Genomic DNA, 23,962 nt, shown 5'->3' on the forward strand with positions numbered 1-23,962 from the left:
TGGATTAAACACTTGAATGTAAGACCTGAAACCATAAAACTCCTAGAAGAAAACATAGGTGGTAAGCTCCCTGACATAGATTTTGGTGATGATTTCTTGAATCTGACACCAAAAGCAGAAGCAACAAAAGCAAAAAATAAAAAAGTGAGATAACGTCAAACTGAGAAGCTTTTGCACAGCAAAGAAAACCATCAACAAAACGAAAAGGCAACCTACTGAAGGGGAGAAAATAATTGCAAATCATGTATCTGATAAGGGGCTAACATTCAAAATATATAAAAGCTCATACAACTCAATAGCAAAAAAACAGTCCAATTAAAAAATAGGTAGAAGATCTGAACAGACATTTTTCCAAAGAAGACATACAGATGGCCAACAGGTACATGACAAGATGCTCAACATCATTAATCATCAGAGAAATGCAAATCACAATCACAATGAGATATCACCTCACACCTGTTAGAATGGCTGTTATAAGAAAAACAAGAGATAACAAGGGTTGGCAAGGATGTGGAGAAAAGGGAACCCTGGTTCACTATTGGTGGAAATGTGAGTTGGTACAGCCACTACGGAAAACAGTATGGAGGTTCCTCTAAAAATAGAATTACCATATGATCCAACAATCCCACTTTTGGATAGTTATCTGAAGAAAACAAAAACACTAATCTGAAAAGATACATGCACGCCTATGTCCACTGCAGCATTATTTACAACAGCCAAGATATGGAAAAAACCTAAGTGTCCATCAATAGATGAATGGATAAAGAAATTGCGGCGTATATTTATACAATGCAATATTATTCAGCCACAAAAAAGAATGAAATCTTGCCATTTACAACAACATGGATGGACCTTGAGGGCATTTGTGCTAATTGAAATAAGTCAGACAAAGACAAATACCGTACAATTTCTCTTCTATGTGGAATCTAAAAAAAAAAAACATTAGTCTTGGCAGTATCTTTTCAAATATCATGTCTACTCAGGAAAGGGAAACAAAATAAAAAATAAACAAATGGGACTACATCAGACTAAAATGCTTTTGCACAGCAAAAGAAATCATCAACAAAACAAAAAGACAACCCACCAAACCGGAGAAAATATTTGCAAATCATATATCTGACAAGGGGTTAATTTCCAAATTATATAAGGAACATATACAACTCGTCAACAAAAAAACAAACAACCCAATCAAAAAATGGGCAGAGGATATGAGCAGACATTTGTTCAAAGAAGATATACAGATAGCCAACAGGCATATGAAAAGATGTTCAACATCACTAATTATTAGGGAAACGCAAATCAAAACTACAGTCAGATATCACCTCACACCCATCAGGATGGCTGTAATTAACAAGACCAGAAATAAATGCTCAAGAGGATGTGGAGAAAAGGGAACCTTCATACACTGCTCATGGGAATGCAAACTAGTGCAGCCACTATGGAAAGCAGTATGGAGATTTCTCGAAAAACTAAAAATAGAAATACCATATAATCCAGCTGTTCCACTACTATTTATCCAAAGAACACTAAATCAGTAATTCAAAAAGATACATGAGCTCCTATGTTCATCATAGCGTTATTCACAATAGTTAAGATGTGGAAGCAACCCAAGCGCCCATCAACGGATGAATGGATAAAGAAGATGTGGTATATGTATCTGATGGAATACTAATTGGCCATAAAAAAAAGACAAAATTGTGCCATTTGTGACAACACAGATGGACCTTGAGGAAGGGTATTATGTTGTATGAAATGTCAGACATAAAAAGGCAAATACCATATGATTTCACTGATACATGGAAGATAAACACAAAGATAAGGAGAATAGGTTGGTGGTTATCAGAGGGGAAGGGTGTGGGGGGAGGGCAAAATGGGTAAAGTGACACATGTATGGTGACTGATAATAACTGGACTGTTGATGATGAACACGATGCAGTCTATACAGAAACTGAAATATAGTGATATACACCTGAAATTTGCACAATGCTGTAAGCCGATATGACCTCAATAAAATAATTTTAAAAAACACAAGCTTATAGATATAAAGAATGGATTGGTGGTTGAAAGAGGTGGAGGTTGGAGGAGTGGGAGAAATGGGTGAACTGCTTTTTTTTTTCTTGGTTTAAATAAATTGAATAAATTTTTTTAAAAGATTGACAAAGTGATGTCCACAACATGCAGAGTGAGCTGTTCCCTTTATCTCTCCGCCTTTGAACTACAACTAAATGGACATTTCATTTCAATATATGGACAACAAAAATGTCCATATATTTTTGGTGGAGGTGTAAAATTTTTGAAGGCACACTTCATTTGGTCCAGTAACTCTAGCTTGATAAATTTATCTTGCAGATATACTTAACCATGTTTTCAAATATTTATGCCCAAAGACATTTATTACACATTGTTGCAGTAGCAAAAGACAGAAACAACCTAAATGTCCATTAATAGGGGAGTTTTATTATTGTGTATTTATACTATCAAATATCATGCAGTCATTAAACAAAGAATAAGATATCTTTACGTGGTTTGATACGGTAGATTGAAAACATGTTCATAACTTCTTGTCACTCCAATAAAAAGGCTCAAAATCTGTGCCACCATCTCTTGAACTTAGCTGGGGCTTTGTAACTTCTTTCATGAATAGAATGCAGCAGAAATGATGGTGCATGACTTCCAAGGCTAGCTTAGAAAAGATCATGCAGCTTCTGCCAGTTTCTTTTAGGACAATTGCTCTAGGAGCATTCAGTCACCATGCATGAAGTCTGGCTACCATGAAGCCACCATAATGGGGAGAGGGGGAGAGGAGAGGAGAGAAGAGAGGGGTGGGGAAAAAAGAGAGACAGAGAGGGAGGGAGATATGTCTGAGGAAGAATCAGTCCTTGTCTCCGGGTGCCAGGCATATAAGTGATGAAGCCTGTGAGACAGAAAACTATTCCACCCCAAATCACCATCTGATTGCAGCCACATGAGGGATACTGAGTGAGAACTTCCTACCTGAGTCCAGTCAACCCCAGATTCATAATCAAAATACGTGATTGTTACTGTTTTAAGTCACTCTTTTCAGGTTTCTCTTATGCCTGAATTGATAACTGGAATAGCTGATACAGAACATCCTCCAAAATGTAATTTTAAGTGACAAAAGTAAGGCACAGAACAGTGTATACAGTGAACTACTGTTTACATTTTTAAGGGCATGTTTCTATGTAGTTATAACACGGAAGGATGAATAAAAATGGATAAGAATAGTTGCCTTTTTGGAGGAAAACTGGAGGACTGGAGACAGCGGATGAGAGGAAGTCTTCTCAAAGCATACCAGCTACTACTGTTTAGAAATGTTTTGTAATATGCATATGATATTTAAAAGTAATTTTAAAATTTGCCTTGTATCATTTATGAAGCAGAGGTAGAATTTGTTTAGGAGTAGAACTCACTTTTATGAAGCAAACATTCCATTATTTCTTTCTGGTTAGAAATGTCAGCCCCAGGGCATATTTCTGTGGCTCCTAAAATGACACTATTTATAATACCTAGTCTGAACGAGATAGACGGGTCCTTTTTTTAAATAACAACTTCATATAGATATAATTCACATATTTAGATACAACTCAGCTACATAAATTGTACAATTAGATCATTTTTACTATAATAACAGAGTTACGCAAGCATCACCACAATCAATTTTAGGATATTTTCATCATTCTCTAAAAAATTCTCACACCCATTAGTTACTTCTGATTCTTCTTTCCCTAGGCCCTTGACAACCACTAATATACTTTTTATCTCTATAGATTTACTCATTCGGGACATTTCATATAAATGGAATCATAGAATATATGGCCTTTTGTGACTGGCTTCTTTTAATTAGCATAATGATTTCAAGATTCATCCATGTTGTAGCATATATCAGTAATTCAATTTTTATTGCCAAATGATATTCCATCATACGGATATACTATATTTTGTTTAACCATCAGTTGATGGACATTTGGGTAGTTTCCACCTCTTGGCTATTATGCCCATGAACAGTGCTGCTATGAACATTCATATACAATTTGTGTGCAGACATGTTTTGAATTATCTTGGATATATACCTAAGAGTAGAATTGACGGTTTATATGGTAACTCTGTCGAACCTTTTGAGAGACTATCAGACTGTTTTCCAAAGTGACTGAACCATTTTACATTCCCACTAGCAATGTATGAGAATTCCAGTGTCTTCACATCCTTGCCAATACTTATTATATCTCTGTTTGATTATAGCCATCCTAGTGCGTGTAGAGTCAATATCACATATATTTTCATATATTCTGGGTGTTTATATAAGACCTTTATCAGATACGTGATTTTCAAATATTTCTCCTATTCACTGGATTGTTGTTTCACTTTCTGTTAATGTAGTAAATTATACTGATTACTTCTTAAATGAATTTTAATGATTTATTTGATAATTGTGCTTATTAAAAGTTAGAATAAGAGCAAATAGGGGGTTAGGAGTACAGGCTCTGAACTCATACATATCTGAACTCCTGATTTGATCTTAGCAGACTCTTTCCTACCCAAAATCTAGAAAGTAATCCTGTTTAGATATCCATCCTTCTGGGATGTTCATTCAACCATAATCTTAAGGGAAATATTTATTATTCCAAGCCAGTCATAGTGACTTGATCTATATTGCCATTGATTGCTAAGGGTGAGAATGTGACAATTTTTTTCTTTCAACAGATTTATTGAGATATATTTCACATACCATAAAATTCACTCATTTAAAGTGTACAATTCATTGATTTTTAGTATATTCACAGAGTTGTGCAACCATCACCATAATCTACTTTTAGGACATTTTCACCACCCCAAAAACAAGCCCCGTACCTATCAATGATTCCAAATTCCATCTACCCCCAAGCCCCTGGCAACCACTAATCTACTTTCTTTCTCTATAAATTTATCTATTGTGGACATTTCATATAAGTAGAATTTTACAATATGCAGCCTTCTGTATCTGGCTCCTTTCATTTAATACAATGCTTTCAAGTTTCATCCATGTTGTAGTATGTATCAGTACTTCCATCCTTCTTATAGCTGAATAATATTCCATTGTATGGATATACCACATTTTGGTTATTTGTTCATCTGTCAATGGGCACTTTGATAGTTTACTCTTTTTGGCTATTATAGATAATGTTTCTGTAAGTTTTTTTGTGCGGACATATACATTTATTTTTCTTGAATATATAATTAGTAGTGGAAATTCTGGGTCATATGGCAACTCTATGTATAACCTTTTGAGGAACTGTCTATTTTCCACAGTGGCTATACCATTTTACATTCCCACCAGCAGTTTATGAAGTTTCCAATTTCTCCACATCCTTGCCAATAAACTGATTCTTAAAGGAAGTGACAAGGACCTAGACACAGGAAAGTCGTGAGGAGGAGAGGTGGTGAGGGGATCAAGATGGAGATAAGGAAACAGGCAGAGAGTATAGGAAGACTGGCAGCTTCAAAGAAAATAAGGCTTCAAGAAGTATAGATATTAAGTCTCTCTGGATTCAAAATCTCTGCCCTTCCCACTAAATTATATTTCTATATGAGAAACAAAAGATGGAAGTGAGGTTAGAGAAAGAAGATAGGAAAAACACCGAAAGAGATTATCCTTTTTCTATTGAAGTAGAAATAACAAAGTCCCAATTTAGGCACTGGAGATGGGAAGTATATTTAATCCATGGAGAGAGGATGATTTGTCCTTCATCCTACATTGAAGCTATGCTCTCCTATCTGCCACCACCTTGCCACTATCACCTCCATCAGGTACGAAGGAGTAGCAACATCTCACCCAAGATTCTGCTTCTCCTTGTTCAGGATTTCTTGCTCACATGGGCTCCATGGTTTAGAAGATGCCTTGATTGTATTCCTGGAGCCTGAAACTAGAACATCAAAGGCTTAATAGATGTTGTTATATATTACAGGTGGTGTTTGTGTCTTCTGAGTAAGGAACTGGAGATCATACACTTCAGTTAAGAAGAATTTTAATTCCACTACTCACTAGGTCTTTTTCATAGACTTGAATTGCAAAGTTTTCTCTTGTTAGTGGCCATTATTGTTATTGCTTCCTCTTTTTTCCACTATGGAAATGAAGACTACGGTCTGGCATTTCCCTTAGGTATAAGTTTTACTAGTAATGGCAACTTTTCCATGAATGTCTTTTGTGTACATTGTCTTATTGAGTTCCCACAATAATCCAGAGAGAAAGAAACAGTGATTACCTCCAGGTTATATGTGTGGAAATTGAGGCTGTATTGCCTTTGGCTTTATCAGAGGCTAAAGCTGAAGATAATGAATATTGCTGGATAAACAAAAGAACTCCCAGCTCTCAAGAGAATACCTACTGGAGGTGGGTGGAAGGGAGAGAGGTGTAAAGTTTCTAATGCTGGTAATTATCAACTAGAAAGGAGACGGCCATCTATCCAGATGGTTTAGACTAATGATTTCCAGCATGCTCCGTGTTATGACACACTAATTTTGTCTAATTTTACTAATTCCCCAAAGCAATATGTGGGTTCTTAAAAGTAATTAAAATAGAATTAAATATTATGTTAATTAAACATGGCTTTAAATGAATTTTAAATGATGTGAATTGGTTTTACCCTTTGGGATAACTGCAAATTGTCTACTCTTATTTTGTGACAACTCAGAGTAACAGGTACTGAAACTAGAGGACTGAACCAGAATATCTGTCAGATCCCTGAGTTTGTGTCTTCGGAGGTCTGCTCCAGATGCCTTTTGGGTACTATGGAAAGAAATTTCAGTGTGAAGGCAAAGTCCCTTCTCCTAGGGATGACTGATATTCCTTAGATTTACCTTTATTTTAACTCCTCTTCTTGGGCCACTCATCCTCCTCCATTCTATCACTAGAGTAGGGAAACTGGCTCGTCATCTTCTTTGGGGTCAGTCCCCATTTATCTCTCTGTCTTGCTTAGATTTCTCCACTCACTGGGCCCACAGCCAGGGTCCTGTCCAACTTGTTTTCCAAGTACCACCGGGGCTGTCAACTCCAGTGTCCTTACCAGCCTTTATGTTCTAACTTCTATTTTGCAACTTTTACTACTGACTGCTTCTTCTGTGACACTCCTCCTTTGGTCAAGCTGGCATGCTTTCCTCCTTCTTTTCTGTGAATTGGAAGCCTTTAATCCACACTACATGCATAAACATCCATCGTCGTTATCATCCTCAGAAGGCTCTTGGCTCCAGGGCAAACACAAGTCCTTCTTGCCCTGGCCTCCCATCTGACGGCTCCCAGCCTAGGTCATAGACCCAGAGCCTTCGTCTGCTTCTTCACTCCATCCTTTGGATGGACACTCACTGGTTTGGCACAGGCTGGTTTCAGTGCTCTACATCAGATAATATGCATGTTCAACTCCATAATCTGAGAGAAAATGTCTAGTAAAATCTTTCAGAATATCAGATCTTTCTCTTTTTCACCTGTTCAAATGAAAGTTTCATTTAAAGCTTTTGTGTTCACATGGAATTTAATTATAGAAGATAATTCTTCTTCTTAGTAACTTCATTCAGCCTAAGCTCCTATTTATGTATTTGACAAAATGCAGTCACATTCTAAATTGTATATTTCATCTCTTGGTTTGAACACATTGATAGAAGCTTTTGTTAGCTATATGTTCTTCCTATGAGTCTTTTCGAAGTCCTTTGTTAACGATTAGTCATGAGAGTTCATCCATACACTGGGGTATTATGCAACCATTAAACTCAAGAAGAAGAGTGCTTATTGACATGCATATTTTTCTAATGTATTTTTAAGTGAAAAGAACATGGTACAAATAGTATTATTTTATTATTCTACTACAAATACATTTATACACACATACACATACAAACATATATGCATGTATTACAAAGCAGAAGACTAAAATGACATAGACCAAATTGTGAGTGGTTATCTCTAGGTGCTGACTTATATATTCCTCTAACCTCTTCATATTTTCCAATTTCTCAATAATGAACATGTCATTCTTTTATAATCAGGAAAAAAGTAATTTTAGATAATTCAATTAGTTATCAGTGTCAACCAGCACGTGTAGAAAAGGTGGCAATTCTTACCGAAGAAATTAACACATTTACTGTCATTTTGAATTCAGGTTACATTTTTTAAGTAGGAACATATCTTTAAAATTAAAATGGAAGTCAGTGGGAGCTTACTGAGTTTGAAATAATCATTTTACATAACACTTTTCAAGAAAAACATAAAGTAAAATCAATTTCTATTTGACTTTTTCTTCAGATACTTAACATCTTTTCTCTGGGGCCCATATTTTATGCTCCTCAAGAGAAAGGCCATGTCTCCTATTTCCTTTGGCATCTCCCACCTCTCTCTCCTTTCTCTTCTCTGTACTGCTATACTACCTGAAATAAGTTTGTACACACCATGTGCACTCAGAAAATATTTGTTGATGGACTTGACTATTTCTGTTTCCTATTAATCCCAGCCTAATCATGTTTTCAGAATTATATAAAATGGATTCTGCCTCTTCAGAAGCCTGGTATCTGTCCCTACTGCCCCTGCTTACTGCTCTGGGTCCCAGAACTCCATTCCTGCAGTGTGCAATAGACCTCAGCTCGTTCCAAGCTCCAGGAACCTTGCAGGGATTGCAGGTTTACTCCAGCCAGTCCCCTGACCCATGGGGGTTTGGCAAGCAGGCCACTCAATATCCAGGAGGCCAGACTAGGACATTCCTCCTTGAATGGGATGCCGCTGACCGGATCCCTGCAAGAAGCCCAAGTGGCGACAGAAGAAGTATCAAAAGGGCCAAAGGAGTCTCTAAGATGTCCGTGCCTTGGACGATAGCTGGGACCACACAGCCAGCTGGGCTCTACTGCTCAGCCTTTGGAGCCGTAGGATCTTGTCACTGGGCCCCTTAGAACTACTCCTCTTCCAATATCTGTGCATTTGCTCACGTTCCCGGGTTCACCTGAGGCCTTGCTCTGGCGGAGCTCAGTGCGGCTGAAGACTCTCTCGGCAGAATCCTTCAGGCAGAGAGCTCAAGACCAGATGCTGCTCTGAGCACAACCACCTAGAACAGCACCAGGGAGGGATATCCAGCCCAGAATAGCTGGAGAAGCCCACTCCCCAAGTGAAGCTGACTGCAGCCCACCCTGAGTGTGTGGGGAACAGGGATGGAGGGCGTGGAGATGCACTGAGAGCTCCCTGGAAAGCAAGGCTCAGCTTCTCCTGCAACTTTGAGCGGCACATGCAGAGGGGCCAGTGATTACTCTCTTCTAACACCTGAGGGGACAGAGTTGCTGCCTTACTATAGAGGGCTCCCTCCACCCACCATCCCTCATCCCCTCACTGGGGGAGGCCTTGCTCCCTCTGGAAGGGCTGGCCTAGGCTCCACTGGTTTCAAACCTTGTTCTGACTCCAAGTCCCCTTGACTGCCCATGGCCCTAAGTCCTGGGCAGCAGGACTAAGATAGGAGTCCCAGAGATTGCCTTGGATGGTCTGTTCCATTAAATCAATAACCAGGAGCTACTATTTATAAGACAGTGATGATATCCTCTTCTTGAGAGCCTGTAGAGAAGCAGCAGAACTGGATGTGAGGTCCCCAAGGCTGGAGTTGGTAGTTTGAGACCCAGTACGGTAGGGCCTTTACCAGTGACAGCTAACTGGGCTCACTCAGTCTGTACAGACCTAATGGAGTTACCCTTAAGCCTGAGAGGCCACTGGAGACTAAAGTCTGGTTATATGCTGGGTAAATACCATTTGGAACACAGGCCTGCAGCCGATCTAGAGTAACCAAAACCTCTTGCCTGTATTGGATTCTGAAAAATGTAGAATCCTAGAAGCAAAAAAATGGCAATAAGAAAGTTATTGAGTGTATACTATGTCTGGGCACTATTCTAACCAATGTGCAAGCATCACTTCATTTAAACCTTACAGCAACCTTAGGAGGTAGATAATCTTATTATTCCTACTTGATAGAAAAAGAAACAGAGACATAAAAAAGTTAAGTAATTTGTCTATGGTCAAAGAATTAGGGAGTGAGGGAGGTGGGTCTCAGAGCCTGACAGTCTGATTCAGAGCTTGTAGTCTTAATCACTATACCATGCTGCCTAATAAAGATAAAAGAAATCCCTTTCTCTAAACAGAACTGGATTCAGGGGCATGTGATTAGTGCAGTGGTACAGGGCCCTGAGCTCAGAAGGGCCTTGCACTTGGGATTTAATGCCACTGTCTTAAATTTTTAATAATTTGAATTTGTGCTTTGTAAGTGAAATCCAAAATGTGATGGAACAATTGAGTATGCACTGGGAGCTTGGAGTCACTGCTAGCACACAGTCTCACCTTTCACTGCCTCTCCACTTCCCTGGGACAAATTCTTGGCTGCCCCCTCTCCTGATTGTTAGTACCCAGGGCCTCACCCATCCACTCTGTCCTGCCCAGAGACCGCCGCAACCCTCCACCCTCAGGAGCCTGGGCATGGGCCCAGGGACAATTGGATTCAGGCACAAGTGCTCTGCAACATCTCAGGGTAAAACTAGTGACAGCCATCCTGGCCCCAGGGTAGTAGTGTCACAGTGCATTTGGCAAATGACTCAGCAGGGCTTATTGTCCACCCAGATCCGGGTACCTGGTGCATCCTGGTGCAGAAGTTACAATACCCTTGGAGGTTGCTTGTCTGCCATGGGTTGGAGCAGCTGGCCCATGAAAGGTGGATATGCCTGGCTCAACTTATTTACTCTTCGGCAGAATACAATGCATTTGTCCAGTAGTAGGCGGCAGGAGGAACCCAGTGGTCAGTGGACAACATGCATGTGCATCAAGTCGTTGGGTGGGGTCACTGGGCACCTGTGACTATGTACACTTGCTCTGCAAGTATCCCTGTGCCCAAGAGGGTGTGACATTAAATAGCAAATTTAAAACTCTATGACAGGTTGAGAGAGAGACTATAGCAGAAAGGAAAAAACTTTATATTTGACTACCTTTATTGGTACTTTTTCCTGCTTTTTGAACAAAGGGACTTCACATTTACATTTTAGACTGGGCCTACAAATTATATAGCCAGTCCTGACTGTAAGCACTGAGTATTACTGAAGTATTTCGGTATTTCCTAAGATATGCCACTTCCTATTTAAAAATGATGAAAACTGATGAGGTTATAGCTGTCTCTAGTCTTGCTGGCGCTGTTTGGAGGATAGAGGACACTTCTACTTGCCAAGGAGATAGATGCTAAGTCAGTGTTTGTAGTTCAGTCTTGTGAGGCCCATTTCATTCCACCCTCCCAGTTTGTTAAGTAGCTCACATCATGAGAGGGGCCTAAGAGAACGTGGTGGTAGATCATATTCTTGGGTGTGAATCAGCAGACCTGAGTTCTAAATCTGCCTCTGCCACTGACTAACTGAGCGATCTCAAGAATATTGCTCTTCCTTGGGGACACTGTTCCCTCATATGTGACAAGAGCAGTTTCGATTAACCTAGTGTTTTCAGACTGTTGAGTTTCCTGAGAGGTGCCTCAGAATTGGAGAGGTGAGTGCTAGGCAATGGAATTACAGGCACCTCACATTTTTTTTCAGTCAAACCTGTTTCACTGTTTTGTATATTTCTATTCTGCATTAGAGTTCGCTTAAAGAAATAATTCCAATGCTTAGAAAATTAAAATTCATCAGGCTTCATGATCTCTATGGGCCTTTCTATCTCTGACTTCTGAATCTAAGAGTCTTTAACCTTGAATCTTACAAAGAGGGTGGCTTTTATTCCAGGAGGAAATTTGCCATGTGCTTGGGCCAGTTACCAGAAAAGAAATCCAGGAAGGACAAGAGGTCAGAGGGCAAACACTTGGGTGGTATAGAGCTGAAAGATATGGACAATGAAGAGGTTCAGTTTCCCTACTGTTGGTTGAGTGTCACCAAGAAACATCCTCAAAACCGGGAGATTCAGCTAGAAGCTTGTGCCCCAGGAGGTAAGAGTTTCTACCTTTCCTTCATTAGACCATAGGATATAAGAATGCCTGGTGGACAAAGTGGATTGAATAAGAAAAAAGGTTAGTTGCAAGGGAATTCCAACTTTGCTAATGTTTTTTGAGCCTTTATAAGGTACCCTGTGCTAGACCTAGGGTGGGAGTTGAAAAATTAATCAAATATTGCTCCATTTTTCCAAAGGATTTCAGGGTAGGTGAGCAAAACAGAAATTCTGAAAAACACACGAGAGTATTTTATTATAAGACCAAGTGTCATAATGCTACAATAGAGGTGCAGAGTACAATGGGAAAATAGGGTATGAATACTCACTTCTATCTGAAACATCAGGAAAAGCTATCTGGAAAAGAAGATGGGATTTAAGTGTGGACTTTAACAAATGAATAGGACTTGGACAGACAGGATATGGAGAGCTTTGCATGCCAAATTTAGGAGTTTGGAGTTTATCTTATAGGCAAAAAGAGATATGGAAAAATTTTAAGAAATGTGGAGGGTAGAAGGCTGATCTGGTCGGATTTACATTTAAACCACTGTGGCTGTTTCATGAAAAGTTGATTTAATAGGATCCAAGGTGGATTCAAAGAAATGGGATAAAAGACTATTTTGCTAATCCAGGCAAGAAAGGAGTGTGCCATGATCTAGGACAGTGCCAGCAGTAGTGGAGAAGAAACTAAGAGGCATTTTTGAGGGAGAATTGACAAGATTTGGTAATAAATTGAATACAGGTAATTAGTTGAGGAGGAGGCAAGTGTCAAGGACTGATTCAGGTTTTAGGCTTAAGAAACTAGTGGTGCCATTCACTTCGGTGATTGGGAAGAGGAGGAGCAGGTTTAGAAGAGTTCAATTTTTGAACATCAAGTTTGGAGGGCCCCAGGAACTTCCAAGTTGAGGTTCTAGCTGGTAGTTGGTTATAAGGATCTGGAGCTCTAAGGGAATTGGTTTCCACATGGCTACTAGGTAAACCACACTCCCTTACAACTGAGGCTTAGGAGTCCTTGGCAGATGGTTACTAAGGCTAGACAGTTTCTGGGACTAGAGGCAGAAGCAAAACTGTACTTGGGGCCTAAAAATTGTGCCTGATCTGGATGTAGATAAATAGTAATTTCTGTTTTTCCTTGCAGCTTGAGAAAATTCAATTATTTTTCCCCAACTGGTTGTTCGATATTGGTCACTTTCTGTTCTCTAGGCCTTGGTTTCCTCATCTATAAAAGTAAGATGTTAAAGTTTTATATTCTTCAGATATGGGATTGTATGCTTTCATGAGTAGCCTGTTTTTCAATACATTTAGACAAGATAGCAATATCTACGAATTTCATGCATGTTTTAAAATTCTGAGGACTAGCCATGGACTAATAAATTAATTGAGGTTCTACTTATACTTGCGTTGCCTGTTGGAAGTATATTCAGGGGTACCAATGGGCTTGGCTCAGATTCATTCAGAATTTGCATACAAAAACGTCAGAGCTATAATTCAGGTCTGGAGTTCCCACTAATCAATAATCCATGTCCCTTACAAAGGATATTCAAATTCTACTCTAATTAGTGAACCCAATCTCTTGTTTGGCTAAGTATCACTCTCTTTAAGATTTACCCCTACAAATCTCAATAACTGCACATGTGAATTCATAAATAGGCTTACATTTCATAGTCTCACAGTGGCAGCGATGGTACAGAATTTGGAAAACACACATCCAGGAGTCTTCTGAATCCTTATAAAAGATATGGCCTGAACTTAATTCAGCCTAAGGGACACTACGTAAATCTCAATATAATCACATGTGTAGTAAAGCAAAGAAATTTGCCACCGGTTGCTATCCATGTTCTCTTCTATAACTTATAGTCAAATTACATTGTTTTCTAACGTTGTTATCTTGGAACTGTTTTAACTCATGACTAGTGTTATACCAGTTCACAACTCAGATTGACACATTCATGCCTATATATATATTTCCTTCTCTTAAAATATTTCTTATCAGACAGTTGTTTCAGAAAATGCACATTATTTTGTCCATATGATTTCTTCTTATTGTGTTGCTGTTTATCTAAACAGCTACTTCTAAACAGTTATCCAGAGCAACTCAATTGCGCTTATCAAGGCTTCGTTTTCAGGCAAGGAAAACATTGTGAATAGAACTGTGAGCAAATCTTCATAGAACGTATTACATTCTTGAGACACGGAATGGAAGATTAGGGACTTTGCCTCAATATTTTCCATAAAGCAACTTTCACTTCCTGGTTTCTCAAACTGTAGATGAGAGGATTAAACATGGGGAACACCATTGTATAAAACACTGAGACCATCTGATTTCCTTCCTGGGATCCATGTCGAGAGGGCTGCAAGTAAGTGTACATAGTTGTTCCATAGTACAGGCCAACAGCAATCAAGTGGGAAGCACAGGTAGAGAAAGCTTTTTGCTTGCCAAAGGATGAGGGAATTCCCAGGATAGTCATGAGCACAGACATATAGGAAGCAAGAATCACCACAATGGAGGTGACCAAGGTGAATCCCCCACAGGCAACAACCAGGATCTGGGTTACCCACGGGTCTGAGCAAGCCAGTGCCAACAGTGGAGGGATGTCACAGAAGAAGTGGGGAAGGACAAATGGTTGACAGAACGATAGTTTTGTGATGGAAGTTGTCACAGAAACCATGTTAATTAACCCACCAAGGTAGCATCCTGCTACCAAGAGGAGACAACGGATTCTAGACATTTTGACGTGGTAGAGCAGTGGATGACAGATGGCAGTATAGCGGTCATAGGCCATGGAAGCCAAAAGGTTGCATTCAGCAGAGGCAAAAATTATGAACAAGTCCATTTGAGTCACACATCCAAGGAAAGAAACAGCCTGTAACTTAGACAACAAATTTGCTAAAGTATTTGGGATCGTTACGGAAGAGAAACAGACATCAAGAAAGGACAGATTAGAGAGGAAAAAGTACATGGGGGTGTGGAGGCAGGGACTGACTCTGATCAGGACTACCAAGCCTAGATTCTCCAACACAGTGACAATATAAACAATCAGAAAGACTACAAATAGCAGGATCCCAAGTTGAGGGTTGTCTGTCATGCCAAGAAGGATGAACTCAGTCACTATAGATGAATTCTCCATCACCGTAAGCAGGATATTATTCTTGACTATTTAAGAGATCTTTAGACATGCTTTAAGTAAGGAAATAATAGAAAACTGGACGACATGGATAAAACAATCCCACTCAAAATACACACATTCATGGCACTCTCCAACCTTTCATTTCATCTATATTCTCACTTTAAATGCCTTCCCAAATAGTATCATCATTTCCCAAATACAACATTGAGACAGTGAAGATGGAAGAAAAAAGGAGGTAAAGAAAATTCAGAAAGTAAAAAGAACACAGATAAAAGAAAAGAGTAAAAGCCTATGATGCAAAAGTCACTTAATATTTGTTGAAGGAAAGAATAAGTGAGGGAGGAAGAAAACAGGTGTCATAAAGAGATGTTCTTTACTGATACAGGACTGCAAACTCAGAAAATTTGGGAGTATGGAATTCTGTCTCACTCTCCCTGACTTTTCCAAATGAAGCCCAAGGAATTATTGCAAATGAGGTAACAATAGAGTAAATAAGTCATCTGTTTTCATCTTGACAGACAGCCCCATCCCTTCAGTATTTGTGACATTATTTGTAAAATAGGGGAAGTCACTTACTATTCTGCTTGTTCAGTAGAGGGTTTTCTGGGACCTTGATCATCTCTTCACTAGCAGATGCTGGCAGAAACGAAATGCCCTTAAATCCCCATCAGAAATTGAACTCAAGTCTGAAGGCTTCATTTGAATCCTGTAAAAGAGCAACCAAAGGGTTCATGCAGCTCCTGGCTGATCACCACTTGACTGATTTCTTTAACCATGCCTCTGGCAAAGGTAACGCAGCTGTGCAAAACTAAGTGCAAATTTTACAAGGACTTGGTCAGATCCATGTGTGCAGAGGATTGGGCCACAAAATAGTTGGAGTCAGGTGGCACTGAGTCTAAGTGTGTGGACTCTGTCTCTCTCTCGTGGACACAGAATATCTCTAATGCTGGCTTGCTGCCTCACACAAATGCCTGAGTTTTGTCCTGGAGCACTAGAAAAGAAAAGTAATAATGCATGCAGATCCATCTCCATATTTTTATTTATAAATATAAACATATTTATAGAATCTAAACTAAATAAGAGCCCTTATGAGTCACTGGACAGCCATCAACCAGGGATGTCTAGAAGAGATTCCTGTGTTTGGTGAGAGGTTGCACAAGGAGACCTCAGAGGGCCCTCCCCAACATTGGTTAAAAAGAAAGTCATATCTGTTTAAATTCACCAGACAACACAGCCTCTTTATTTGGTGTAGTAGTTAATATGTCCGATTCTGGAGCCATATGGACCTATCTGAATCCTGGCTTAAAGGATCACTTGTTTTGTGACTTAGGACTTAACCCACCTAAGTTTTAGTTTACTACTCTGTAAAAGAAGGGTATTGATAGGACCTATGCCATAGGCAATAGCAAAGATTAAATGAAATATTGTAAGTAAAGCACTTGGTACATATTGGGTGCTCCCTGAATTCTCTTTTCTTCCTTCCTTCATGACCATTCCTGCATCTGTATTTATCACTTTTTTTCTCTTCATTTCACCAAATGGAAGCAGAGGTACTGTGTGTATATACTATTATCATTTTAGACCTACAGAAGTGAACCTTGGAGAGACTGGTTGAAGTATAATCTCCATGCCCCACTCCCTAACCATCCCTCAGACACATACCCCCCCCCCCCACACACACACGGAAAGTTTGGCCAGAGCAGATGAAAGAAGGATCTTTTACATATGTTAGGAATTCACTCCTTATTGCTCTACACAAATTATTGGAGTTAGCTTCTGCTACTGCTGCTGCTGCTTAGCGCAGTAGCCTTTCTAGGGAAACACTAAAAAACTTATACCTCCAAATGGGGAGTTTGGAGAATAAAGTACTGGGTTGAATGGAGATAATGGACAGAATGCTGCTTTTAGAGACAAAAGACATGAGTTCTACTCCTGGCACTAATTTGTATTTGTCTTTGAGTGGAAAAGCCACTTAATCTCTTTGAGCCCCATATTTTCTTATCATGAAAACGGGAAAACAATACTCGCTATGCTTCTCTTTTAAGGTTGGCATGAGGATCAAATAAGATAATGAATGTGAAAGCATTCTGTAAACTCTGAAGGGTGATACAATACACATGGAATGGATCCCTATTATTATTCCATCATGGAAGGTGGGAGGAGGAGGAACGCGTCAATATGATCATTTTCTGCTGCCTGCTTCAACTCCTGCTTACAGAGCTGCACTCTGCCCTCCCACTCACCCCCTACACACACATCATCTGCTCTGCCTCTCCACTGTGAAAGTTTGAACCTGTGAAGGTTTAAACAAACAGCTCTTGGCTGTTCACATATCTTGAATCATAAAAAGACAGGTTTTCAATATTAGTTTCACATTCTTCTATCATTTTTTAAATTTCCCATTTTAGAATAAGTCTGTTCCTTGATGTCTGCATGCATTGTAGGCATTCAATAAATATTAGTTGAATGAATAAATGACTATTAATCTTCAGAACATGGTGAAAACTTTTTCCTTAAAATAAGATTGAATTGCTTTTTCTCCCCAAAGGAAATAAACATACGAAATTAAGACTTTATTAAGGAAATGATTTGATATGCCCCATCCACACATGCCGCTGCATTAACCAATGTCAATATAGCAGCCAGAATGAGTGTATTATTAACTTGGTTAATGTGTCCTGGATATTTACTTATTGGAAATAATGAGGCACTCCTTGTATTTGTTGAAGAAGTAAACATTCATGTTTAAAAAGTGCATTTGTGCATTTATCCCTAGAGGCATGTAAACGTACAGTACTGGGTCCTTCAAAATTTTTTTTTGGTTACCCCTCTTTTCTGTTCTTCAATTGTGTAATTCACTGGGAATCTTCCAAAAATAGTATAACATTTAGAATTTAAATAAAAGTTCACTTATTTACTTATTCAATAAGATTTCTTGAGTGTTTAATAAATGCAGTCTTCCAAAAGATCATGTATTCCAACACACCAATTTCCAGATGAAGAAACAGAAGTCCAAAAAGGTTAAGTGACTTGTCCAAGGTCTCACAGTGAATTAGTGGCAGAGCTGATGTTGGAACCCAAATCTCATGATCTAATTCATGTCCTTTCCACATCCCTATCTTGTTTTCCCCTTTATTTGTTTCCTGAAGTTATTCTGGATGGGATTTTCACCTTTGGTATAATCATTCTTCCGATAACAGATGAAAGGTCATTCTCTGTCACTGTGTTTGAGCTATATGATCTTGAGCAAACAGCTTGCTATTTTTGGGCCCTGGTTTCCTCAAGAATAAAATGAAGTGGCTAGACTAGGTGGTTTCTGAGGCTCTTTCCAGCTTTGAGTTCTAATTTCCCATGGCTCTGTGAGTCAAATTGTACACAGAGCGTTGGGCATTCTCAATATCTGATGAAGGGAAGCTGAGGAGGCAAATTTCTGTAGTTCCGTGAGTCTGCTATACAAACCACTCACCCTACTCTGCTCTTTCAGCCCTCACAGTGCCAGAAATGTCATATTGGTGGTTGGTCTCTGTGCAAAGCAATGAGGACCACTGAGGCGCGAGCATGGAAGGGATGTTTCCAAACTTCCTAACTACCTTAAGGGGTAAATAGCTTAGTCAAATATCTGGCCAAAGCATCCAGGTTACGTCACATTCTAACCCTATGGTCTTGGACAAACTGCTCAATCTCTCTGCCATCAATTCCTTTATCTAAAATGGAAATAACATTATCTAACTTAAATGACTATTTTGAAGATTAAATAGGAAAAAATATATACAGTGCTTAACAGATATTTAGGTGTTTAATAAATGTTGTTTTTGTTTCCCCTTAAAGTCCGTTTTTTATTTTATGTTTCCCTATGTATGAAATGTCCAGAATAGGCAAACTTATGGAGACAGAAAGTATCTTAGTGGCTGCCATGGTGTTGAAGACTGGTGCAGTTATGGTAGGTATGGGTTGTTCTTTTGTTTGTTTTTTGATTAACTATCTGATTTAATTAAACTTTATGGACTTACACTTTTAATATGTCTAAAACTTTTGACGCTTATGCTGCCAAGGACCTTACCATTCCTTTAGTTTAATGTCCACCATTATTTTATATTCTCATGTGTTTGCAAGTCTTAGTGTTTCATGGGTCTTTTTTTTTTGGTGATAAAAATATTCTAAAGTTGATTGTGGTTTCACAATTCTGAATATACTAAAAACTATTGAATGCACACACATTTATATGTGTGAATTGTGTGGTATGTGAATTATGTCTCAATAAAGCTGTTACCAAAAAAAGGAATACTGGGGGAAAAAAGTCCGTTATACATTGGTCATCCTTGGCTAGATCTAAATCCTCGCACTGACCAACAGCAGACAGTCCTGATAAGTACTGAATGAGATCATCAATTTGAAAGTACTTTGAAAAATTTAACAATGACAAAAGAAATGTATTCAAAGGAAATGATAAAATCATAATTGGAGAAATAAAGAAAGACATGAATAAATGGAAAAAGACACCTTGCTTCCAACTGGCAAGGCTAAAATATAAGAAACAGGAGACTCTTTAAGTTAATATATAGATTTAATGCAATATTAATTAAAAATTTTACAGACTATGACAAATTTATAGTGAAATTCGCCTGGAAGAATAAGAAGACAAAAATGCCAAAAAACATTATTCTAAGTAATGATGGTAGATAGCTTCTCAGGTTTTAAATCTTATTACAAAGCCATATATATATATATATATATATATATATAAAAGACCATTTGGCATTGGGTTAAAAGGAAGATTGATCAATGAAATAGCATATTATAGAGAAAGAGAGCTAAATTCATAAAACATCTCCAGTTGGCTAGAAAGAATACGCACACACCCCAAAGGGAGCACTAACAAACAAATATTGTTGGGAAAACTGCATATTCGTAAGAAGAGAAGTGAATTTGGATATGGACCTCACATCAAATGTTTTAATAAATCTAGATGGACCAAAGAGTTAAACATAAAAATCTAAACTGTAGGGGCTGGCCCGGTAGCATAGTGGTTAAGTTCACGCATTCCACTTCGGTGGCCTGGGGTTCATAGGTTAGGGTCCCAGGTGCAGATATGACACCGCTTGGCAAGCCATGCTGTGGCAGACGTCCCACATATAAAGTAGAGGAAGATGGGCACGGATGTTAGCTCAGGGCCAGTCTTCCTCAGCAAAAAGAGGATTGGCAGTAGATGATAGCTCAGGGCTAATCTTCCAAAAAAAAAAGAAACTGTGAAACTAGAGAAAAAGACAACACCATTGTTTATGTAGCTACTGTGGCCACTGAAAAATGGAGGGTATTATTAAAGCCAAGATGATGTGTTAAAATATATGACTAAAAATCTTGTGCACACTGTACTATAATCAAATGAAGATCCAAAAGCAAACAACCAAAATGGAAAATATAAGCAATTGAGTAGAACTTTTAAAACACACCACTAAGAATGTATAAATAAATAATGAAATACATGAGGTCAATGTATGAAGCTCACTAGATGAGTGGTCAAAGAAAATGGACAACATGTGCAGTAGGGAACATATTGAGTATAAAATCACATGACAAAATACGTGACCTCAGCATAATGCAAATTAAAACACAGTTTCCCCCAGCTTGGTAGGTATGTATATAGTAAAGATCACTGTTAAGAAATGGGTCACCCTGTAAACAGCTGTTGGCAATGTTTATCACCTGTCTCACCATTACATTGCTGGTGAAATTTCTGAAACACACTATGACAATGTGTAACAGCTCTTTGCCCCAGTAATTCCATTTGCAGGAATATACCCCCAAAGATGTAATCCAAAGTAAGTGAAAATAATTTATGCAAAATGTTCACTACACTGCTGTTTAAATGTTCGTCTACTCGATATGTATATCTGTAAATCACCATGTTCTATGCTTAGGGCATTCAAATATGTCTAAGACCCAATGTCTGCCCTCAAGGAGCCTATAATATAGTAGGGCAGGCAGCTGTATGTATAACACATTCTATCATGGAAATAAAGACAAAGAGATACAGGAACAAAGAAGAAGAACCTATTTCATTGCATGGGGGTGGAGCAGGGTGGGGATGGGGAGAAGAAGGGTTTCATGGAGGAGGTAGCATTGAACATGGACCCTGAAAGCTGAGTAGAGTTTGGTGAAAGATGGAAGTGGTTAAAAGACATTCTATGAAAGATTAAAAATGCCCAATAACTGGAGGATGACTAAACACACTTTTGGATATTAACAGGCTGGATGACTATATAATCACTGGAAACAACCAAAAGAAATATATTTGTAAAATAACCTCAAGCCACATAAAACCATGATTGTACCTAGAAAAAGTCAGACAGGCTCTCAGAGTGCTGAATATCCACAGTGTTTGATTCAGTAAAGTTGCTTCAGTTCCATAACTTTAAGTTAACAACACTAAATGAGTGAGTGCTAAGGCAAACCAACAAGCATTTGCTCTGATCCTTCTCTGAGATTAAACTCTCAGGGTCAGAAGGACTGTGAACATGTTCAGTGTCTTCAGGAAAGTAAGAGTGGTAATTGCTTGTGGTCACCGCAGGAGGCTGGATTCTGTGCTTCCTCCACTTTCCCACCTCCAATGAACACAAGTCATCTGCTTGATGTGCTGCTCCTCCTTCTTTTCACCCTCCCTCCCCCTCACATCCCAGCCCACTAAATCCTCTTCTATTTCAAGAAAGCAATTTCAATGCCTAGCCTCCAAAATCTCTGAGTAATGGGACAAGAGTTAGGAAGACTCGAAACATCTGTCTTGTTTTACTAAGTCTACTGACAGGGAAAAAGAAAAGCATGCGGGATTGGGAACCTTAGTTTATGTAAGCTTGGAATTCATCAGCTCTGATTTCTGCCTGCTACATTCTTACCCTAATTTATTGTGTGTTCCCTCTGCAAACATAAAATAGAAATGTGAAAAGCAATTTAGAGTTACTCAAAGAAAAACTTGTCTCTTTGCCTGAAGTTTTTCAAGTTCTAGGCCCCAGGCAGACTCATCAAAATAAATCATTTTTTACTGGATGACCAAAATCAGTGGCTCTGGGTGAAAGGGCCTGCCCCATTGTTTGCTCCCCTCCACTCCAAATGGAGGGATTTCAACAGAACACACAATGCCACTAAACTCACCTACAATGCCTTCTTACATTCATCAAGGATACCTTCAGCATTTCACTCACTCACCTCCCTTAATTGTTTCTTCTGGAAAGACTGAGGCTTTTAGCTTCTTGGACTTCTATTCGTATACATAGCCACTCATGGGCCAATTGTGTGGTATTCAACACAAGCACTATACATCATATATTACAATATCTTTCTCCCATGAGGGAATCTGAGGCTAATTGGAAAGCTACTGTGTAAACAGGCTCTCATTTCTTAATCATATCTTATATTTGTGCAAATGCTAAAAAAAACTCATCACTAATTTTTTTTCATCCAAATCCCACTAAAACCTATTACTACACTTTTTTGCCCTAACACCCTTGTAAGATTAGTAGGCCAGTGATGGTGCACACTTACACGTATGAGCTGACTAGGATCAGACTCTATCTTCAGGTCTCAAATTAGAAAGAGCAACAGGCAGATTGTCTGAAGAGATGGGCCCTGGCCTCAGCTCTGCCACTACTAGCTGTCTGATCTTTGGTTAATAACTCCCCCTTTCCAGTCTTCAGTTTCCTTATCTGTAAAACAAGATATTGGACTTGATGATTTACAGGGGTTTTTTCCACTTCTGAGATTCAATGAGTTTAAGTTCACAGACATGTTTCAGAGGCAGCCCACTATGCACAAAGATAATATTAAAAAGTTGAAAATACACTGGCTTTGCAGTAAAACAAACTTGAGTCTGAATCTTGGATTTACCACTAACTACTAGTGTTACTTTGGTCAAGTTGCCCTTTTTGAGCCTCACCTTTCTTGCCTGTAAAAAGGAGATAGTAATGCCAACTTCATATAGTTGTTGTGATGTTTAAATATGAAAACATAGGTAAAGGGGCTGGCCCGGTGGAGTAGTAGTTAAGTTTGCGTGCTCCACTTTAGTGGCTCAGGGTTCATGGGTTTGGATCCTGGGCTTGGATCCACACACTGCTTGTCAAGCCATGCTGTGGTAGCATCCCACATATAAACTAGTGGAAGACTGGCACAAATGTTAGCTCAGGGCCAATCTTCCTCACCAAAAAAAAGGGAATACATTGATAAAGCATATGGCACATGATAGCCTCTCAATAAATGGTAGCCGTCATTAGCTGATATATAGGCTAACACATTGTAACTTTCTCACACTGTAACATTACTTATTTATAAATACTCTTTTTCTAGCTCTTAAAATAAACATTGGTCTTCTCTATTTTCTCAAAGAATAGATGAGCAAGAGTATAATTACTCTATTAGCAACCTGATCTCACATATGAAGAAACCAAAGTCATATAACTAGTCCAAATTCAGTGAGTTAATGACAGAACTGAATCTAGAATCCAGGTCATCTCATCTCAAGGCCAGTAGACTTTACACAACCAACTGATACTTTTCAGACTAGTCTGTACTGCTATTAACAGTTTGTGGTGTCATGCAAAAAATAACAATAATAATTTTCTTCCACTCTATTGCTTGGCTAAGTCTATACTAGAAGAGCAAAATAGAATCCTAGAAATCTGAGTAACTCAGGCTGAAACTTTTTTTCTAAATTTTGAGGCAAAATAGCCAAATGAAAACACTTGGGTAGGGCAAATTAATGTCAACACTTTTCTCCTCATATCTACTCTCATTCTCTTCCAGTTAGTCTGAGCATATCAGTGAAGGGTGCCACTGTTCATCTAGCCAGAAACCTAGAAGTCATCCTTAATGCCTCAATACC

At 38.8% G+C, this 23,962-nt stretch overlaps 1 protein-coding gene across 1 annotated transcript; it reads right to left on the reverse strand.

Moving 5' to 3' along the window:
* Positions 1-14,169: 14,169 nt before the first annotated feature.
* LOC103559852 (olfactory receptor 5J3-like) lies at positions 14,170-15,093 on the reverse strand. Its single transcript, XM_008533659.2, has one exon. It carries the CDS (start codon positions 15,091-15,093, stop codon positions 14,170-14,172), a length of 924 nt encoding a protein of 307 aa, XP_008531881.2.
* Between the last annotated feature and the right edge of the window lie 8,869 nt (positions 15,094-23,962).

The sequence above is a fragment of the Equus przewalskii genome, chromosome X, assembly GCF_037783145.1.
Source record: "Equus przewalskii isolate Varuska chromosome X, EquPr2, whole genome shotgun sequence".
Lineage (NCBI taxonomy): Eukaryota > Metazoa > Chordata > Mammalia > Perissodactyla > Equidae > Equus > Equus przewalskii.